General features: G+C 44.9%; 1 protein-coding gene and 1 long non-coding RNA gene across 10 annotated transcripts in view; one reads left to right on the forward strand and one right to left on the reverse strand.

Moving 5' to 3' along the window:
• Positions 1-13,186, reverse strand: part of LOC137537629 (uncharacterized) — a 64,554-nt gene extending 51,368 nt beyond the window's left edge. The window contains exons 1-2 of the long non-coding RNA XR_011024634.1: positions 13,116-13,186; positions 3,125-3,278 (exon numbers count right to left, since the gene is read on the reverse strand). This is a non-coding gene — a long non-coding RNA (uncharacterized lncRNA). The remainder of the gene's footprint in view (positions 1-3,124; positions 3,279-13,115) is intronic.
• The window catches only part of PPFIBP2 (PPFIA binding protein 2), a 308,186-nt gene that overhangs the window by 36,587 nt on the left and 254,246 nt on the right, over positions 1-17,353 (forward strand). For 8 of the 9 annotated variants that reach the window (XM_068259523.1, XM_068259524.1, XM_068259526.1 and 5 more), the window contains exon 2: positions 7,705-7,787. In XM_068259523.1, the coding sequence (XP_068115624.1) occupies positions 7,724-7,787 (64 nt within the window). In that variant the 5' untranslated portion in view covers positions 7,705-7,723. Of the gene's footprint in view, positions 1-7,704; positions 7,788-13,282; positions 13,379-17,353 lie in introns of those variants that run through there. The other variant, XM_068259527.1, reaches the window with a different exon arrangement.

Genomic DNA, 17,353 nt, shown 5'->3' on the forward strand with positions numbered 1-17,353 from the left:
GTGTGTTCCTAACATTGTGCATAATACAATAACACTTGTAAAGCGCTTTTCTCCCATAGGACTCAAAGCGCATAGCTGTGTCTCAGATTAATACAGGGTTGCAGACTGGGTTGTGTTACAGAGGAGATAGTCAGATGTTCATGAATGCCAGACTGAAGAGGTAGGTTTTCAGTTTAGACTTAAATGCTTCCAGGGATGGAGCTGTCCTGAATGGGTGTGGCAGGGAGTTCCAAAGTGTAGGGGCAGCATGACAAAAGGCTCTGTCTCCAAAGGTTTTGAGGTGGACTCTGGGGGTGACCATGGTGTTGCGTCCTTTTGATCTAAGATTGTGGGGGGTGTGATGTAGTTGCAACAAGTCCTTCAGGTATCCAGGGCCCAGATTGTGCAAGGATTTGAATGTCAGCAAGCCAATCTTAAACAGAATTCTCCATTTTATCGGTAGCCAGTGGAGTGAGCTCAGGGTTGGTGTTATGTGGCAATGGCAGGGTTGGCTTGTTAACAGCCTTGCGGCGGCATTCTGTACTAATTGCAGGCGGCGTAAGTCTTTCTTATGCAGGCCTGTGTAGAGGACGTTGCAGTAGTCTAACCTTGATGTGATGAAGGCATGAACTAGGGTTGGAAGATCCTCTGAAGGAATTAGGTTTTTAATCCTTGCAATATTCCTTAGGTGAAAGAAGGAATGTTTCACAACAGCTGAGATTTGATTCCTGAAGCTTAATTTCCCATCAATCAGTACTCCCAGGCTGCGCACACAGTCTGAGTTGTTCAGGTCTTAGCTCCCTATCCTTAGCGGTGTTGGTTGAGACTTGGGCTGCTTTGCTGTTGAGCCCTGGCCCTCGATAACAAGAACCTCAGTTTTGTCAGCATTAAGTTTTAGCCAATTATTATTCCTCCACTCCTGAAGCTCAGCTAAGCATGCGTTTATTTGTGGAGTAGGGTCTGTGACGTCAGGTTTGCATGACAAATATAGCTGGGTGTCATCAGCATAGCAATGATATGTCAGGCCATAGGTAGATCACTTTGACTTGCTAATTTTTAAAAGTAGCTCACGAGCCGAAAAAGTGTGGGCACCTCTGATCTAGCATGTTCAAGGCTTAAGAATTTGCACAGGGCATTGTAAACTCTAACGCCGGCCCTGACCACTGAAATCCATTTGGAAAGCCTAAACACCCCATACAATTAAAAGATCCAATTTTACACCAATTCGACAAATACGGTTGGTTGTCCTGCAACAATTGAAAGATTATTTATTTATTTATTTTTTCCATTTGTTCAAGAAATCTGATCGAATTTCTTGTTTTTATTCGATTAAAAGAAGATTGGAAGTGTTGGATTTTTCTGGTCAGTTTTTATGAAAATTAAATGGTGTAGGGTAGAGTGTCAATTACTTGATGTGCAGATCCGTGCAATTTTTTTTCTGAGTTTTCTCTTTATTTTATGCATGATTGGCGAAACATTGAACGTGTGTGCGTGCGTGCGTGTGTGTGTGTGTGTGTGTGTGTGTGTGTGTGTGTTGTGTGTGGTACATTGGTCAGCTTTTTTAGATGTTACAATCAGTCAGAAAAATTGATGGCAATTCTTGAATTCAAAAGGTGTTTAAAAAATTGTATGGTGCGTGGCCACCTTAAGGCCAGAGACCCACTTAGCAGAATTGTATGAGTTTTCCACTATGTCCTATGGGGAAAACCCATGCGATTCTACTAAGTGTATCCCTGACCTAAGGGCTGGAACCCACATTTAGAGAGCGCTTTCAATCGCTGCTGGTTTTCCTAAACGCTCTGCCAATGCAAATGGATGGGACAGATTCCACCATTAAGGAAATCGCAATCACAGGACATGCAGTATTTTGGGAGCGTTTCCATTTGAATGAATTGTATAGGAGCAGGGAAATCGCTCCCAAAATCGTTTGCAAAACGCTATCACAAATGACTAGCGATTTCGATAGCGTTTTGCACTTTCTAGTGGGTTCCAGGTCTAAGGCTGGTTCCACAGTGGTCAGTTGCAAAACACTCGTTATAGTGCGTTTAAATGTGTCAGAGGGCTGGTTCACACTTAGCGCAAGCCGTAAACAGTGCATGCAGCATCTTTGAGGTGATTGCGCTGTTATTCTTGTTCCATTGAATGGGAATCACAAGCGCAAATCATGCTGAATAGCGAGATTTTCCCCACCGAAACCGGCCCTGAACTGCAATGGAGACTGGACATAGACATTAATACAAAGCCTGCATGCACCGAGTTAGAATAACAGAGATGTGAACAGCCCCATAGAATTGTATAGGCAGTGAGCTGACCTGCAGCATTAACTGCAGTCCGGATCAGGGGAAGATTAGGGGAAGTAAATCCGTACTGCAAACTGATGAAGGTGCATCAGTTTTGCATCAGTTTCCGTTCAGTTTTTTCCTGACAGAAAACGTCTCTATCATTAGGAAGGAGTGGGAGGATTTTTTTGGGCCAATCATAAAGCTTAGGCTATCCGTTTTCACATCAGTTTTTTGCCTGTGGAGCTGGAGTTGCATTTTCTCATTGCTTTTCACTACCCCTGCGTGTATCCGTGGTCCTGATCCGTTGCGTAAAAATGCAGCAGGTCCGGACCTTCCGTTCAGGTTTTGAAAACGGGTCCCCGCAAACGCAGACGGATCCGTTTTTTACTTGGGTGAGGCTGGCTGCTATTTTAAACATTAGTATCCGGGACTCCGTTTTTCATCAGGTTTGAAAAACGCAGCCACGGATACGTTTCCGGACCTAGTGTGGACGCAGCCTTACTCTACAACACAACTGAATTAATGGTTTTTTTTTATATTACAAAGCAGGCTGAAGAAAGTGAGACACAGTAATCCATAGTAATCAGTGATGCATTTACCTGGCTGAATGATTTATAACCAGAGATAGTCAATGAGATGCAAATTTCATGTTACCGTAATTAATACGGTTTGGACTTGGAACAATCAAACTGACAGGTTATTATAATTGGTCCATGTCACGATTTCATGAGCGCCATTGTGGCAAGCGCATAAAAATGCACCCAAAATATGATCTGGAGTATCCCTTTAAATTCCTTAGCCTGCTTTTAGAAAACCATGTTCTTTCATTCCACAGCCCTGCTCTGGGGAATGAACAAACTCACCTCACAAGTCCTGGTCCGCTAGGGAAAGCCACATTAAACCCTAAAACAGAGAGCCAGATCACGTAGCTCACAGATTTACTTCAGAAGACTTCAGATAAGAAGCAGGATACAGGGATGCATCATAAGTCATTAAGCACCACATTTCTGCTCTAGCCTGATGAGAGTTGGAGAAAATGACTTTAATTCACCTTGATATGAAAGAATAAGTCATTCAGAAATGTTACTAAATTAATCCATTTTCTGCCGACGCTAGCTATTTCGAAATTAGCAGACAATTATTAAAAATTATTTGTGTGTGGTGGGTCCACTCAGCATGTCCCTACCACCTTCCGAAAGCAAGCAACAGTGTGCTCTGCCTTAAAATACCCAATACCCACATGTTTGGTATCTGTGTGACACAGAGAACGCCAGAAGCGTGCTTCTAAACATATATAATAGGAAGTTGTAAACATCGGCAAGACTATGAAATTTACTGAAATTCCATACATTTTCTGTTTTATAATATTGCTGTAAACACTTTTTTTATATTACTGGCACAAATGCGAGCTCTTATTAGATTATACACATTTGCTCCGCTCTGTGAAAGGCTTTGGGTAGATGAGTGCTTGCAAAGCACCCAAGCTTGACTTGCTTCAAGCTCTGCTCTGCGCAGCCGAATGCTGAGCCAGGAGGGAACATCTATAGGCCACGTTTAGGGTTCATTGGCTTCAATGGAGCAGCACTACTGCAGGATAAACTGCTGTGTGATGGTTTTCCTAGCCAGACAGGACGGGGGCTACCTTAGGCAAGACTGTTAATTAATCTACCCACATCTTAAGCGCTGTTAGATAGCATTATACATGTTCAAGAAAAACGAAAGTGATAGAAGTATGGAGCGTGACCTCTTCATTTGCTTTAACTATGGAAAGTGACAATTGGCTGCCTGTCATGCTGACATTTTACACTGGTTTCTGAATCTCACCTGGAGCGAGAGTCTGGCTAGTGGTGTAATAGCACCTGAGCGGCATACTCTTAGATCCAGGACTGAAAGAATTCCGGTACCCATAGGCTTGGTCAATGTGTTTCTTACAATTCTGAATTGGTGCAAATCTTATGCTGATTGTATGTAAACACATGCAGGTAGGAAGTAGGGACGATTCAGGATAAGCAAGTTTCCCTGAGTTTATGCAAATATACAGTACATACATTTTGTTGCAAATCTACGCAGCTTGAAAATGAACCAATCAATTTAAACCTGGGTGGGACTTTATTGGTCCATTTTCAAGCTGCGTATATTTGCATAAAAATGTACATAATATGCATATCATTGCTCATCCCTAGTAGGAAGTGGACCAAACGAGGGAGCAGATGAATGACCTTTCCTGGCTGAAACCCTAATTGATCAAAGCAGAGTTTTTATGACAAAAGGAGCCCATACATTTACCGATTTTTTCCCAGCAGAGACTAAAGCCCCAACATGGTCACCCAGTCATAATTTTGATAGTTTTTCAGTCTGGATGGAAAGATCTCTATCAAAAGGGGGGTGTGGGGTGGTAGAGTTGCATGCCGATCTATGGACCCCCCATCTGAAATTGTCCACGCATTGCCCCCTACAGAATGTTAGTGGTGGAACACACCCACCTGTCTGCCAGGATGCTTCCTCCTGTTCCCATGACCTGGTGGCATGTAATTTAAATGACTATGTACATGCCGCAGGGTCAGGGTATAACAGGCGGCCAGTGGGAATGAAGACCGGACACGAGGGGTGCTCCGGTGGGCAGGTAAATGCGCTCTGCTGCCAACACTCTGCACATTCAGGTAGACCTGGGAGGCCAGCATTAGATTCCCCTGTTGACCCAAAGCCGGCTGACAAACTGCCCTGGTCCCCCCATAATAGAGATGCCTCCATTCTTGCTGGCACCTCTTCTCCGTGACCTGGCGACGTGCGAACTCTTGTAATGTGCTGCCAGGTCATGGAGAAGAGGGGCCAAAGAGGTGAGGTAATTAGTCTCTCAGTAGTGTCGATTAACTACCTGCACTGTTAGTGGTACTTGAGGACAGAGTTGGGAAACCCTGGAGAAAAGGAATGCAACAAGGTTTATTCCCTACTTTGTGCAGACTTATGAGACAAGAAGAGAGAGGAGGTATCTGGATATCTTTTAGGTCATGTTCACAGTGGTGTGTTGTCTGCATCGTTCATATTGCGGTGGGAGCATTGCGGTATATCTGGTTGCAGCATTGTAAGGCAGTGTGTTACTGCTAAACTCGCACGTTAACAGTAAGAGTGAAGCATACTTTTCATTGTATGCTTCACTGTACCCGACGCAATTCAAGCATAATGTGGAGCGCCATTGTGTCAACTGTGAACGTAGCCTTACGCCAAGCTGCATGCTGTTGCCAAGATTTCCATTAAGTTTCATAAAAAAAAAAATGATAGTGGACTGAAGTTGGAAGGTATTTGATGGCTTTCACTGACAAAATGACCTGTAAAGTGATTTGTTGTACAGATTTTGTAATAAAGTGGGTTAACATTCATTTCTGCTGCCCTTCTTGATATGTAGAGCCTGCAGAGATGTGCTAGGGATGGAAGATAACCTGATATCTGTGGCTCAGGGATCCTTACAGGGTACATCTTCTGTGTCGCTAGCTCCAGGGGGCCCAGGTTTAAAAATAACTTAGTGCCTGGAAGTTCCCTTTAACGATAACAGTCGGTATGGGTAACCTGGATGTAAATGTCACTCTTGCTCAGCTGCAGCCAAGTAATGAGACATACAGTGTGACATAATCAGGCTACGGGGTCAGGTCACTGCAGGAATGTGATACTGATTCAGGGTAAAGGTTTTACATTAAGAGATGACTCCACAATTAGATCTAGTGTCAGGTTGGGGATTTATTTTTCTCCCCAATCACAGCTGTAATTGCTATAAGGACAAGACAAATGACATTTATATTGTGCTTTTCTCCTGGCTGCAGCCACTAGGATGGACTCTCTAGGCAGCAGCAGTGTTTGAGAGTCTTGCCCAAGGTCTCCTACTGAATAGTTGCTGGTGAACAGGAAGAACTGAGATTCGAACCCTGGTCTCCTGTGTCAGAGGCAAAGCCCAGTACACTATCCATCCACTTCCAGCCATAAAGCAGTGGCTGGATAGTGTACTGGTTAAAGGCACCAACTTTGATATGGGAGACCAGGGTTCAAATCCTGGCTAAGGTCAGTTCCTATTCAGTAAGGAGTTCAAGGCAAGACTCCCTAACACCGCAGGGTGGCCTCTTGAGCACGGCCCAGTGGCTGCAGCTCTTGAGCGCTTTGAGTCCGACAGGAGAAAAGCGCTATACACATATTATTATTATTAGTAAAACATATAGGCAATGTAGGCCGATGCATAGACACATCAGCTACAGCCAGAGTGCCAGCCATTCCTGATACATACATGGAAAGGGAGATATTATGCTCTATTGTGCTTACTCTGCATAGGGGGAAGGGGGTAAGCCCACCTAATATTGCTATCTGAGCAATGGGTGGAGCACAAAGCCCAACCAATACCACTATTTGGAGGATGGGTGGCACAAACCCCACCTAATACTGCCATCTGGAGCATGCCCATTAACACTACTGGTGGGATAGGGAGCATGTTCATTTTGTGTAGAGTGCCCTATTTTACCTGACCACGTTACCATGCTTCAGATTGCACATGTGTAGAGACCAGAGAATGGCATCCTAGAGGAGCTCGCCTAGCGATGATCAAAAGGATGCTAATAATTCCAGCTTGCAGGCAAATTTAATGCAAATGATATGCACTTTGGAATTAGGTAATGCACTCCCTGCTCATTTAGATTGACCCCATTCCAAGCTGCATACAATTTGAATTATATTTGAACTCGTTCTGGAATGAATTGCATGTCATTGGCCAAGTCTGCTGCCCACATAGTATCTAGCTGGGAGTGTGGATGAGAACAGGAGCCACCTGGGCTGCGGCAGGGGGAGACTTATCAGGATGCAACTAAGGCCTCTTTTCTACGGACAGTTCATAGGCAGTGAAATGCCTCTCAAACTCTCACAACTGCTCACTGCTGCCTGGTAACTGCTCACTGCTGTCTGGTAACTGCTTGCTGATGCCTGGTAACTGCTCACTGACCCCTGATAACTGCTTGCTGAGCACACAGTTCAACAGTCCTTTGGAAAAGAGGGCCTAATTCAGGTTTCCTTTTTGCTTTATATTATCCCAGCGCTGGGACCCCCAGAACACTGTTGACAAGCCCTTGTTGATGGCTCGCATCTGTGTTGTAGCATGTACCTGATCTGGCATGGCGTTTTCTGCCAAAGCCGAGTGGGTCTGTTACTGCGCAGACGCAGTATGGCCACACCCCTTCACATACGGGAGCACAGCCGTGAAGTTCCAAGGTTTCCCGGCATACAGGAGGGTCTGGTGGAGGCCGGGGGATCCTTTTTTAAATCCTTTTTTACAATTTCATATTCATTTTTTAAAAAATGCATCTTTAGCACTACACAACCATTATACATTCTGTTTAATACTGCTACCTAACATTTCATTCAATATTTATTTTAAAATGAGCAGAAATACATTTTTTTTTTCTTCTTTCAGGAAGGACGCATTGGCCAGTATGGCGTGTGAGGCCAGTCACATGCTCGAGGCGGCCTTGGAGCAAATGGATGACATCATAGCAGGTAAGTTTTCTTTGTGGAATTTGGTAACATTTCAGCCATTCATAACATTTCCTCTCTGAGCATGCCTGGAGATGTACTACAAAAACTGAGAATTCCTGGATGATGTATCTGTTTGTTTTATATCCAGAGTACAACGCACAGGTTAAAGCGGAGCTGTCAACGCTCTGAATATATTGTGCAAGATAGAAAGAGGTGCCCCAATTGTGAGACAATATGTAGTGAGTGGAGGTCAGTTATAGGACCAGTCTTACCTTGTGATAAGAGGATAAGATTTTTGTTCGATACCAGTAAAAGACGTGTCTTATTAGACCTGTCCGCTTAATCAGGTCAATTCGAGATTGTTTGTGTTTTGAGCTATGTATCTTTGTTTCTGAAAGCCAAATCCAAAACGGAGACATAGCTCAGTCACTGTCTTGTATTTTCCTGAGGAATCAGAAAGGTCCCGTGAAATGCATTGTCTTTTTATTGGTGTCTAAAAAGAAAAATATTTACCTTTTTATTACGCGGTAAATCTGTTCCTATTATGCTAGGTACACACGTTACGTTTTTTTCGTTCGATTGATAATATCGGTCATGTCCAATATTACTTTTGACCGTTTTACCGCTCTATTTCTCATAAGGAGTGAATGGAAATTGATAATAAAACATAAGAGTATTGAGCAGAAAAAAACGAATTTGAAAATTTAAAAAACGCATAGTGTGTACCCAGCATTACTTACCTCCACTCACTACGTATTGTATTACAATTGGGGTGTCTCATCCCATCTTGCTTTGGCTCCTCCCACATCCCAGCGGTTACTTCTGTGACTGCATCCAGTGGTCCTTTACTTTTTTTTTTTGTAGTGTGACCCATGTTGACCCAACCAAGTCATCATAACCACACAAGTTATTTCTTTACAGTTCTCAGAAATACTATACTATTGGCATTCCTATTGCTCTTTTTGTCTCCTTTTCTTACTGGTACCTGGGTTTCCAAAACTTAAATTCATATACCAGACCTCCCAGGATTTTCTGAATATAACTTTCCTACTATAAGATTTGACCCCAACAGCCTTCACGTGGGAGGCTGAAGGTGGTCGGCCGCTGCTCCTGTTATACTGACCTGACATATGGTAGTGCTTGGCATGGGCAGTGGAGAGGCAGCCATCACATCGCATCTGAGATTTTTAAATTCAGTGGACCAATGTAGAAGAGGTTATCAAAATTTGAGTCCCCTGTACATACACTTAATTATCACCTGAAACAATTGCAACAACTAGTTTGAGATTATGTGCAAATTTGGACAGAGGCGCCAGGCAGGTTAAAATGATCTAAAAACAACTAAAAAGGAGGAGTACAGGTGGACTTACCTCCTGAAATGATGGACAATCGAGATTGTTCAAATCGCAAATAATTTATTTTGGCACTCCGCAACGCGTTTCGCAGGTATAACCCGCTTCATCAGGCAAGGAGTGCAAGCTCAAAAAGGTCCAATAGTGGCAATGCGCCTCTGTCTCAGAGGCGCATTGCCACTATTGGACCTTTTTGAGCTTGCACTCCTTGCCTGATGAAGCGGGTTATACCTGCGAAACGCGTTGCGGAGTGCCAAAATAAATTATTTGCGATTTGAACAATCTCGATTGTCCATCATTTCAGGAGGTAAGTCCACCTGTACTCCTCCTTTTTAGTTGTTTTTAGATCATTTTAACCTGCCTGGCGCCTCTGTCCAAATTTGCACAGTATATAGTCCACCTTGGGTGGAGGGGACTGTCCCCTTCTTTCTATCTACAGAGAGCGACTTCTTAAACCTGAGTGGGGTCAGGTTCTAATACTCCCCACCTGCAGTTCAAGTGGTTGCCTATGTGGTAACCCGTGTTTGTGAGTATATCCACATCTGTTAATTATTTCGCCAACAATTGTTAGACTTACTGCACTATATTGGGCTCTCGGTTTTTCTTTTTGTTTCAAGTGCGTAGTTTGAGATTATGGACATTTAGTGTAGCTTAAAGAGGAACTGTCACAAAAATCTTAAAATTTAAGATACAAATAAGACGTATGAGCCATAAATAAGTTTTCTCCTATGTTCCTGTCGCTTACAATAAGAAGTAGAAATCTGTCATTACCGACAGATTTTGGACTAACCCATCTTCTCATAGAGGGGTTCTCAGGGTTTTCTTTATTTTTAAAAGCACTTAGTGAATGGCAGTTGCTTCAGTCCAACTGCCAAAATGGTGTGCAGGGAGGCTGGCCAGCATCATTGTATAAGGCTAAGTTCACAGTGGGACGTTAAAATTGCGCGTTAAAACAGCATTTAGCGCAGAATTACTCACTGCAATGAAAAATCAATGCCCTGTTCACAGTGCACACGTTGCGTTGGTGTCTAACGCTGCACGTTAAGTAAAAGTACTGCATGCAGTGCGTTATACACGTTATTAGCTGCGTTGGACTGTTTGCACATGCTCAGTAATGACTTGGAAGCATACTTTTCATTGCCTGTATTTTTTACTGTATCTGCTGTATGCGACTGTAACGCTGCGTTGCCACTTTTTACGTTGTAAGCTTGCGGTGCGACTTTAACGTGGCTTCAAAACGCAACGTCCCACTGTGAATCTAGCCTGAATCTTTTTCAGGGAATGTCTTTATAAAGAATAAAGGCCATACTGAGAATCCCTTATGGAGAGATGGACTCGCCCAAAACTACCTACTGTAAGGGACAGCAACCTAGGAGAGAAGTAATTTATGGCTCATTTTACTCTGGGAGAAATGTACTTCTTATTTGTATGAGTTTTTTAAAATGTTAAGATTTTCGCGACAGTTCCTCTTTCAGGACCCTTTCACACTGAGGCGGTGCGGTAAATATACCGGACCCCACCGCAGCCTAATGCTAATCTATGGGGGTTCACACTCCCCACGCTGCGGTACACTGCGCCGGAAGTGCCCTATCTAATGTGCTTCGATACCTATGTTAACCGCTCGGCATCCTGCAGCGATCTGCGTTGGGCCGTGTGAAGCAGTCCTCAGGCTATATTGGTGTAAGCCTTATTGAGCTCTGTTCTTTTGTATGGGTACTGGCCATGCATCTATTGCATTGGGCGGCCTTACAGGGATGACATGATGCGGTGTTCAGCTCCTGGGTTACTGCATTGTGCATTAAATGTTGAATGCTGGGGTTACAAAGTGCCATTCAGCTGCATTAAATCTCCTCTTTTCTGTCTGGCCATGTCACCTCTGGATCTCCCAGCTGTATTTTCTGGGTTGTCTGCTATCAGTGTGTTCCAGTGGAACCAGGAGAGATGGCTATTCCAGTGTACCAGCGTAACTCATGCTAATGGCTAACTAGAGGTAATAAAACTCTGTGTGGCTGAGAAAAACACATCTAAAGGGCTGGTGCACACCAAAAACCGCTAGCAGATCCGCAAAATGCTAGCAGATTTTGAAACGCTTTTTCTTTTTCTGTAGCGTTTCAGCTAGCGTTTTGCGGTTTTGTGTAGTGGTTTTGGTGTAGTAGATTTCATATATTGTTACAGTAAAGCTGTTACTGAACAGCTTCTGTAACAAAAACGCCGGCAAAACCGCTCTGAACAGGCGTTTTTCAGAGCGGTTTGCGTTTTTCGTATACTTAACATTGAGGCAGAAACGCATCTGCAATCCAAAAAATGCCTCACCCCGGGAGTATGCGTTTCAGCAAAACGCCTCCTGCTCTGGTGTGAACCACCCCATTGAGATACATTGACCAAGCGTATCCGCAGCCGCAAGCGGCTGCAGAAATGCTGAAAAAGCCGCTCGGTGTGCACCAGCTCTCAGTGCAGGAAACCATTGCATACCAAGTATAATAGTTGAACATTTATCCATATGGGAGATGAATAAAAAAAAAACAACAAAAAAACTGCTATGCTGCAGATGAGACCCTCAATACTGACCTTAAAGTAATCCCTTTGACCTTAAAGTAAAACTTTTTGCTAACTGAGGCAAACTTGAGGATGTGCGCCCCCCTTCCCCCGGAATGATTGCTCCCATAGCAGAGGAAAGTGGGTGGGGAGCTGTTCGCCGGAGGGGGGCCCGATTTCTTTCCTCCCTCTTCTAGGGTCCCTCTCCATTGCTCTCCTCCCCTCTCCATGCAAAACAGCAGTGGCAAGGCACTTACATGACGTCCAGCCGCTGGCGGGTCTCCCCTTTGATGTGCCTGCAGCCGCTGGCAGGTCTCCCCTTTGTGCCTGCAGCTGCCGGGTCTCCCTGTGATCTGCCCTCCATAGCCGCCGCTCGTATACTTCCTGCAGCAGACACAGGAAGTAAATGAGCAGCGGCTACGGAAGGCAGATCAAAACTCCCGGCAGCTACAGGCACATCAAAGGGGAGACCCACCGGCGGCTGGACGTCACGTAAATGCCTTGCTGCTGCTGTTCTGCATGGAGGGGGACCCTATGGAAGGGGTGGGAGATGCCGCACTGACGCTGATGCCACTTGAGGAAGTGGTGTCACCTGGCTTCATGGGTGGCCTGGGGCTGCCTGTGAGGAGAAAAACCTCCCCTAGGGGATACTCTCCTTGGGTGTGAGGGGGGGGGGGCTCTGGATCCTAAAGAGGCCTCCCTCGTCATCCCTTGAAGACTCCTTCCACCACTGGGACCTCCAGACACAGGTAAACAAAAAACAATCCCAGCCACCACTGCGTACAGGTGCAGTAGCAGCTTTCCCCCGGAAATAGCCGAGCCAGATCAGGTCCACTTTACTGCACAGACAACTCACACTTGCGCAGTAGAGTGGACGGATTGGGCTTGGCTATTTTCACCGGAACCCATCGGAAAGCCAAGCCGCTACTGCGCCTGCGCTAGGCTCTGACAAACGGTGACAAGCAGGTCTTCAGGGGTCCCAGAGTTCTGGTGAGGAAGACCGAGGATCGAATCCCGATACCTACAGGTGACAATAATTGTGCATGTCTACATGACTTTGACAGGAACATTAGACTAATATGCATATGGCAGGGATTGGATTGTAAGCTCCTTAGAGGAGCAGTAAGTGACTTGATTAACAACTCTGTAAAGCGCTGCAGAAGACTTCATCAATATATACGGTACATAAACAACAATAATAACAGTTTATCAATGAAGCTAAAATTCATTTTTTTCCTCAAGTTGGTAAACAGACAATATTTGTGTGTCCAGTTTATACAGCTTTAGTTATAATAAATACAATTTCTACAAAATGCAAAGTAAAGCTAACCTCTGTTTTTGCCATTAGGCTACAAATAAAACACTGGTATTCTTTAATCTGCTTTGGCTTCAGACCTCATTTGCTGTGGAATTTTACAGGAAGCCTTGCATGCCTGCACCTGGTTAATTAATCATGACTTACAGCTTGTTAGGTGGTGGAATGCTTTTACTACTCATTAACAAACACTCTCCAGATCCCTGCTCTGGTCTTTCAGGGGGGAGAAATAAAATCAACTGAAATCTAAACTTTAAAAATTAACCAGTAAACTGTTATTTTTAACCAGATAACCTTCACTTGCCCTTTCTGGGCCTAGTTTCCTAAATCAACATTGACTCTGGAAGAGTAAACAAATGCTGAGTCCTCACTGAGTGCAGCTGACTGCAATGTCATCTTGGAATATACCGGTAATGATATTCCTATAAAGCTTTTTCTGCAGGGGTATCTAATAGATGTGCTAATCCCCTGAATGCCTGTGTTGTTTCTGTGCTTAAAAGGGAACTCTTAATGCCTGATACACATCATGCAGTTTCCCTGGTTTCTACAGGTTGAATCAATAATTTCCGTCAGGTCCAACCGGGTTTCCAAATGATTTTGTGTAGAAGTGATCGGAAAATCGATCAGAAACCTGATCAGACCTGCTGGAAATTATTGATTTGACCTGTCAATCTGATTGGAAATTGCATGGTGCGTACCAGGCATTAAACTATACATGTGTGAAACAAAAGAAAATCAAATTTCCTGACCTGGGGCTTTCTCCAGCCCCTGAAAGCCTATGTGTCCCTCCCCAGAGCTCCGCTCTCTGCCAGTGTCCCAAGGTGCCCTCCGTAGCAGAAGCACTGGTGTGTGATTTAAATTTAGGTGTGTGTGTGGTCTGCCTCTGTCCTCCATAATGTCATTCTCTACCCTATGTTCCAGGGCAGATCCTGGAGACGGGTAATGTGCACTCTCCCTTTTCACATCAAAAGGGGAAGACTTTAGGGACACCCTATGGGCCCTGGACAATTGCCTAGTTTGCCCCTATGTAAGTGCTGGCCCTATTACAGAAAACCCTTGCAAGTGCATTTCAATAAGCGTTTAGATAGTGCTTTTAAAGGGATCTACGCAGCTTTTTTTTTACTCGAATAGCTGTAGGAGCTGCCATTCCCCCCCCCCCCCCCTTTCCCTCTGCTCTTAATCATCAGGGGAAGGTGGGAATGTAATCAAGTGCGACTCTCTAAACTGTGTGAAGTACAGTGTCCTAACTCCCCCCCCCCCCCCCTTCCCGCTAATGAAAGCTTTTGTTTGCTCATTGCTACTTATTACAGCAATCCTTATCTGGCTGCTTTTTCTGCGAATGGCAGGCCATGGAAGTAGAGCAATAAAGGCCTCTAACAAACATTTAAATGTAAAAAGAAGAGGTAGAATGGATTGAGAGTACACTAGATACCTTTTACAAGGAAGCACAGACCATCATTACATTTGCCTAATGAAACGCCACCCCATAAATAGTGTGCACCCTTACCACCCTTCAGTTTTCACTGTGTTTCCTGTTTTCAGGTACACAGGCTATAGTGACAAGGGTCTGAGTTCCTTGTGTAGTAGTTAAGGACTCTTACTCCTCAGCATTTGACCCTGGGGGAACACCGGTCGGGTGCTACCTGACGTGGTGAGGTCAGTGGCAGGCGTTTGGTTGCGGCTGAAGAGGCTTACTGGGTGTCTTGGCGGACGGAGTAGCTGTGGCTGGCTCAGTTGGCCCCACGACCATGCTGGCTTCCCTGAGCGGGGAAGAGTTGGCATCCTGGAACTCCATCTGCGCATGCGCCAGCCCTACGTCCGGTGTGACGCACGGCAGCCGGATGTGACATGATGGACGATTCCTCCCCGAGCGCCGGGCAATGCTGTGCTTCTCCGTTGGCTCATAAGACTCCATTGGTTTCCAACATGAGGCACAGGAGTCATTTTTCAGTGTCCCCTGCCACCCCAGTCTTTTACGGCAGCCAAGGAGAGGGCATTTGGGAGACGCATCTCTTTAGGCACACATTGCCAGAAGATAGCATGGCGGCGGCTGATTTGGAGGGGGCGGAGTCAGCAGGGGGTGGCCTATTTAAGCGGCTGCCGCCTTGGAGAAAGGGTTCTCAGGGATAATGGAGCAAGTAAGCATTCCCCCGGCAGAACCTCAAAAGAAAACCGCTTCAGGGTCTTCAGCAGTGGTTCCCTCTGCAGCGGGACAGGTATAATCGCCCTTTCTAACCAGATGCAGGTAACACTGGTATAGTAATGGGTGCTATTTTCTAATACATGTCTATATCATTGTTTTGTTTCAGGCTAAAGTGGATGACAGCCATCTTTAAAACACAAAACGAGATGCAATGGTTGTAATGCAAAATTAGCTAACACTTGGGACAAAGTTTTGTGTCCAGAGTTGTTTAGCGCAGGCTGCAGGGACCCATGGTACTGATCCATCTAAGACCATAAAGGATTTTTTAGAGTTCTTTAAATCAGAAATGCAGTCGACTTTTCAGGCATTACGTTCTGCAACGACTGACTCACATAGTTCCTCGCAGCAACCACTTAGCTCTAAATCTAAACAGATTAGCAATTTGACAGTTTCTGAAGTAGTAGATTCGCTTTCAGAAACTTCTAAAGGTGACGACGACAATCTTTTGTCTATGCAAGACCCTGACCAGACCACTAAATCGACTCGTTTCCTATTTAGTGCTGAAGAGACTGTAGAGTTAAGAGCTATTTATGACAGCAAACAGATTCCTGAATCTATTCCAGAAGTTTCCGTTCAAGACGAAATAAATAAGGGATTAGAAATTCGAGTTTTTCCAGTCCATAAAGGCCTTAATCAGATCATTGATGAACAGTGGAAGGCACCTGAAAAAAGATTTGCGATTCCGAAATCCTTTAAAGAGAACCCGAGGTGGGTTTGAAGAATATTATCTGCATACAGAGGCTGGATCTGCCTATACAGCCCAGTCTCTGTTGCTATCCCAAACCCCCCTAAGGTCCCCCTGCACTCTGCAATCCCTCATAAATCACAGCCACGCTGCTGACAAACAGCTTGTCAGAGCTGTCTGTGTTTATCTCTATAGTGTCAGTCTGCTGCTCTCCCCGCCTCCTGCAGAACTCCAGTCCCCGCCTACATCCCTTCCCTCCCTGCTGATTGGAGGGAAGGGAGGGGGGCAGGGACCGGAGCTATGCAGGAGGCGGGGGAGCAGCTGAGACTGACACTACAGATGTAAACACAGCTTCAGAGCATGGCTGTGATTTATGAGGGATTGCAGAGTGCAGGGGGACCTTAGTGGGGTTTGGGATAGCAACAGAGGCTGGGCTGTATAGGCAGATCCAGCCTCTATATGCAGATAACATTCTTTAAACACACCTCGGGTTCTCTTTAAGAGAAGATTTCCTTTTCAGGATTCCGAGATAGATAGATGGGATAAGCTCCCAAAGTTGGATGCGGCCTTGTCCCAATATTCTAAGGAAGCCGATTTGTCCTTTGAGGACACGGGGGCACTCAAAGATACCTTAACAAAAAGGTAGAGGTTATCTCTAAAAGAACTTGGGAAGCAGTTTCCTTTATATTCAAACCAGCTATATCTACGGTGTGTATATCAAGGAACCTTATTTCCTGGGTGGACGAATTACAGGAACTAATAGCAGTAGGGTCCCCTCAGGAACAGCTCTTAGAAACTATTCCGATCATTGCTAGAGCCTTAGCCTTCATTGCAGACGCGGCTGTGGAGACTGTGTCAGAGCAGCAGTTAAGGCAGTCACCTTGATAAACTCCTTTCGCAGAGCAATATGGCTCAGAACTTGGGACGGCGATATTAACTCAAAAAGCCATCTTTGTGCCATGCAATTTGAAAGGGGCCTTTTGTTTGGGAAAGGATTAGAGACTATTCTTTCACGATCCACCGATAGGCGTAAAAAGTTCTCAGACAAAAGAAAGAAGCTTCCAACTAGAAGGTTCTTTCGGGGCAGAGCCTTCTCTCAGACCAGAGGCAGAGGTCAGGAGTTGGAACGAAAAAATTCCTTCTTTAGAGGAAATGTCACCCCCTCCAAAGCCCTTACCCCTGGTTTCAAGGACAACAAGTGACAAAGAGGACAGGGTGCTTCCCCCCCGCCCAACAAAATTTTACCTTACAAGGGCTCCCAGAAATCAAGAAAAAGCCCAAGCATTAAAGCAGGCTGTTACTTCCTTGATCGAGCAAAACGTTGTGTGTTGCGTCCCGCCTGAAGAAAGGGCGAGGGGGTTCTACTCCTACATTTTCGTTGTTTTGAAGCCCTCAGGAAAATATCGGTTGATAATAAATTTAAGTCAGTTACATCTGTTTTTAAAGGAAAAGAAATTCAAGATAGGGAGTATTTACTCGGTAAGGAATATTCTGTTT

Source organism: Hyperolius riggenbachi, chromosome 11, assembly GCF_040937935.1.
Source record: "Hyperolius riggenbachi isolate aHypRig1 chromosome 11, aHypRig1.pri, whole genome shotgun sequence".
Lineage (NCBI taxonomy): Eukaryota > Metazoa > Chordata > Amphibia > Anura > Hyperoliidae > Hyperolius > Hyperolius riggenbachi.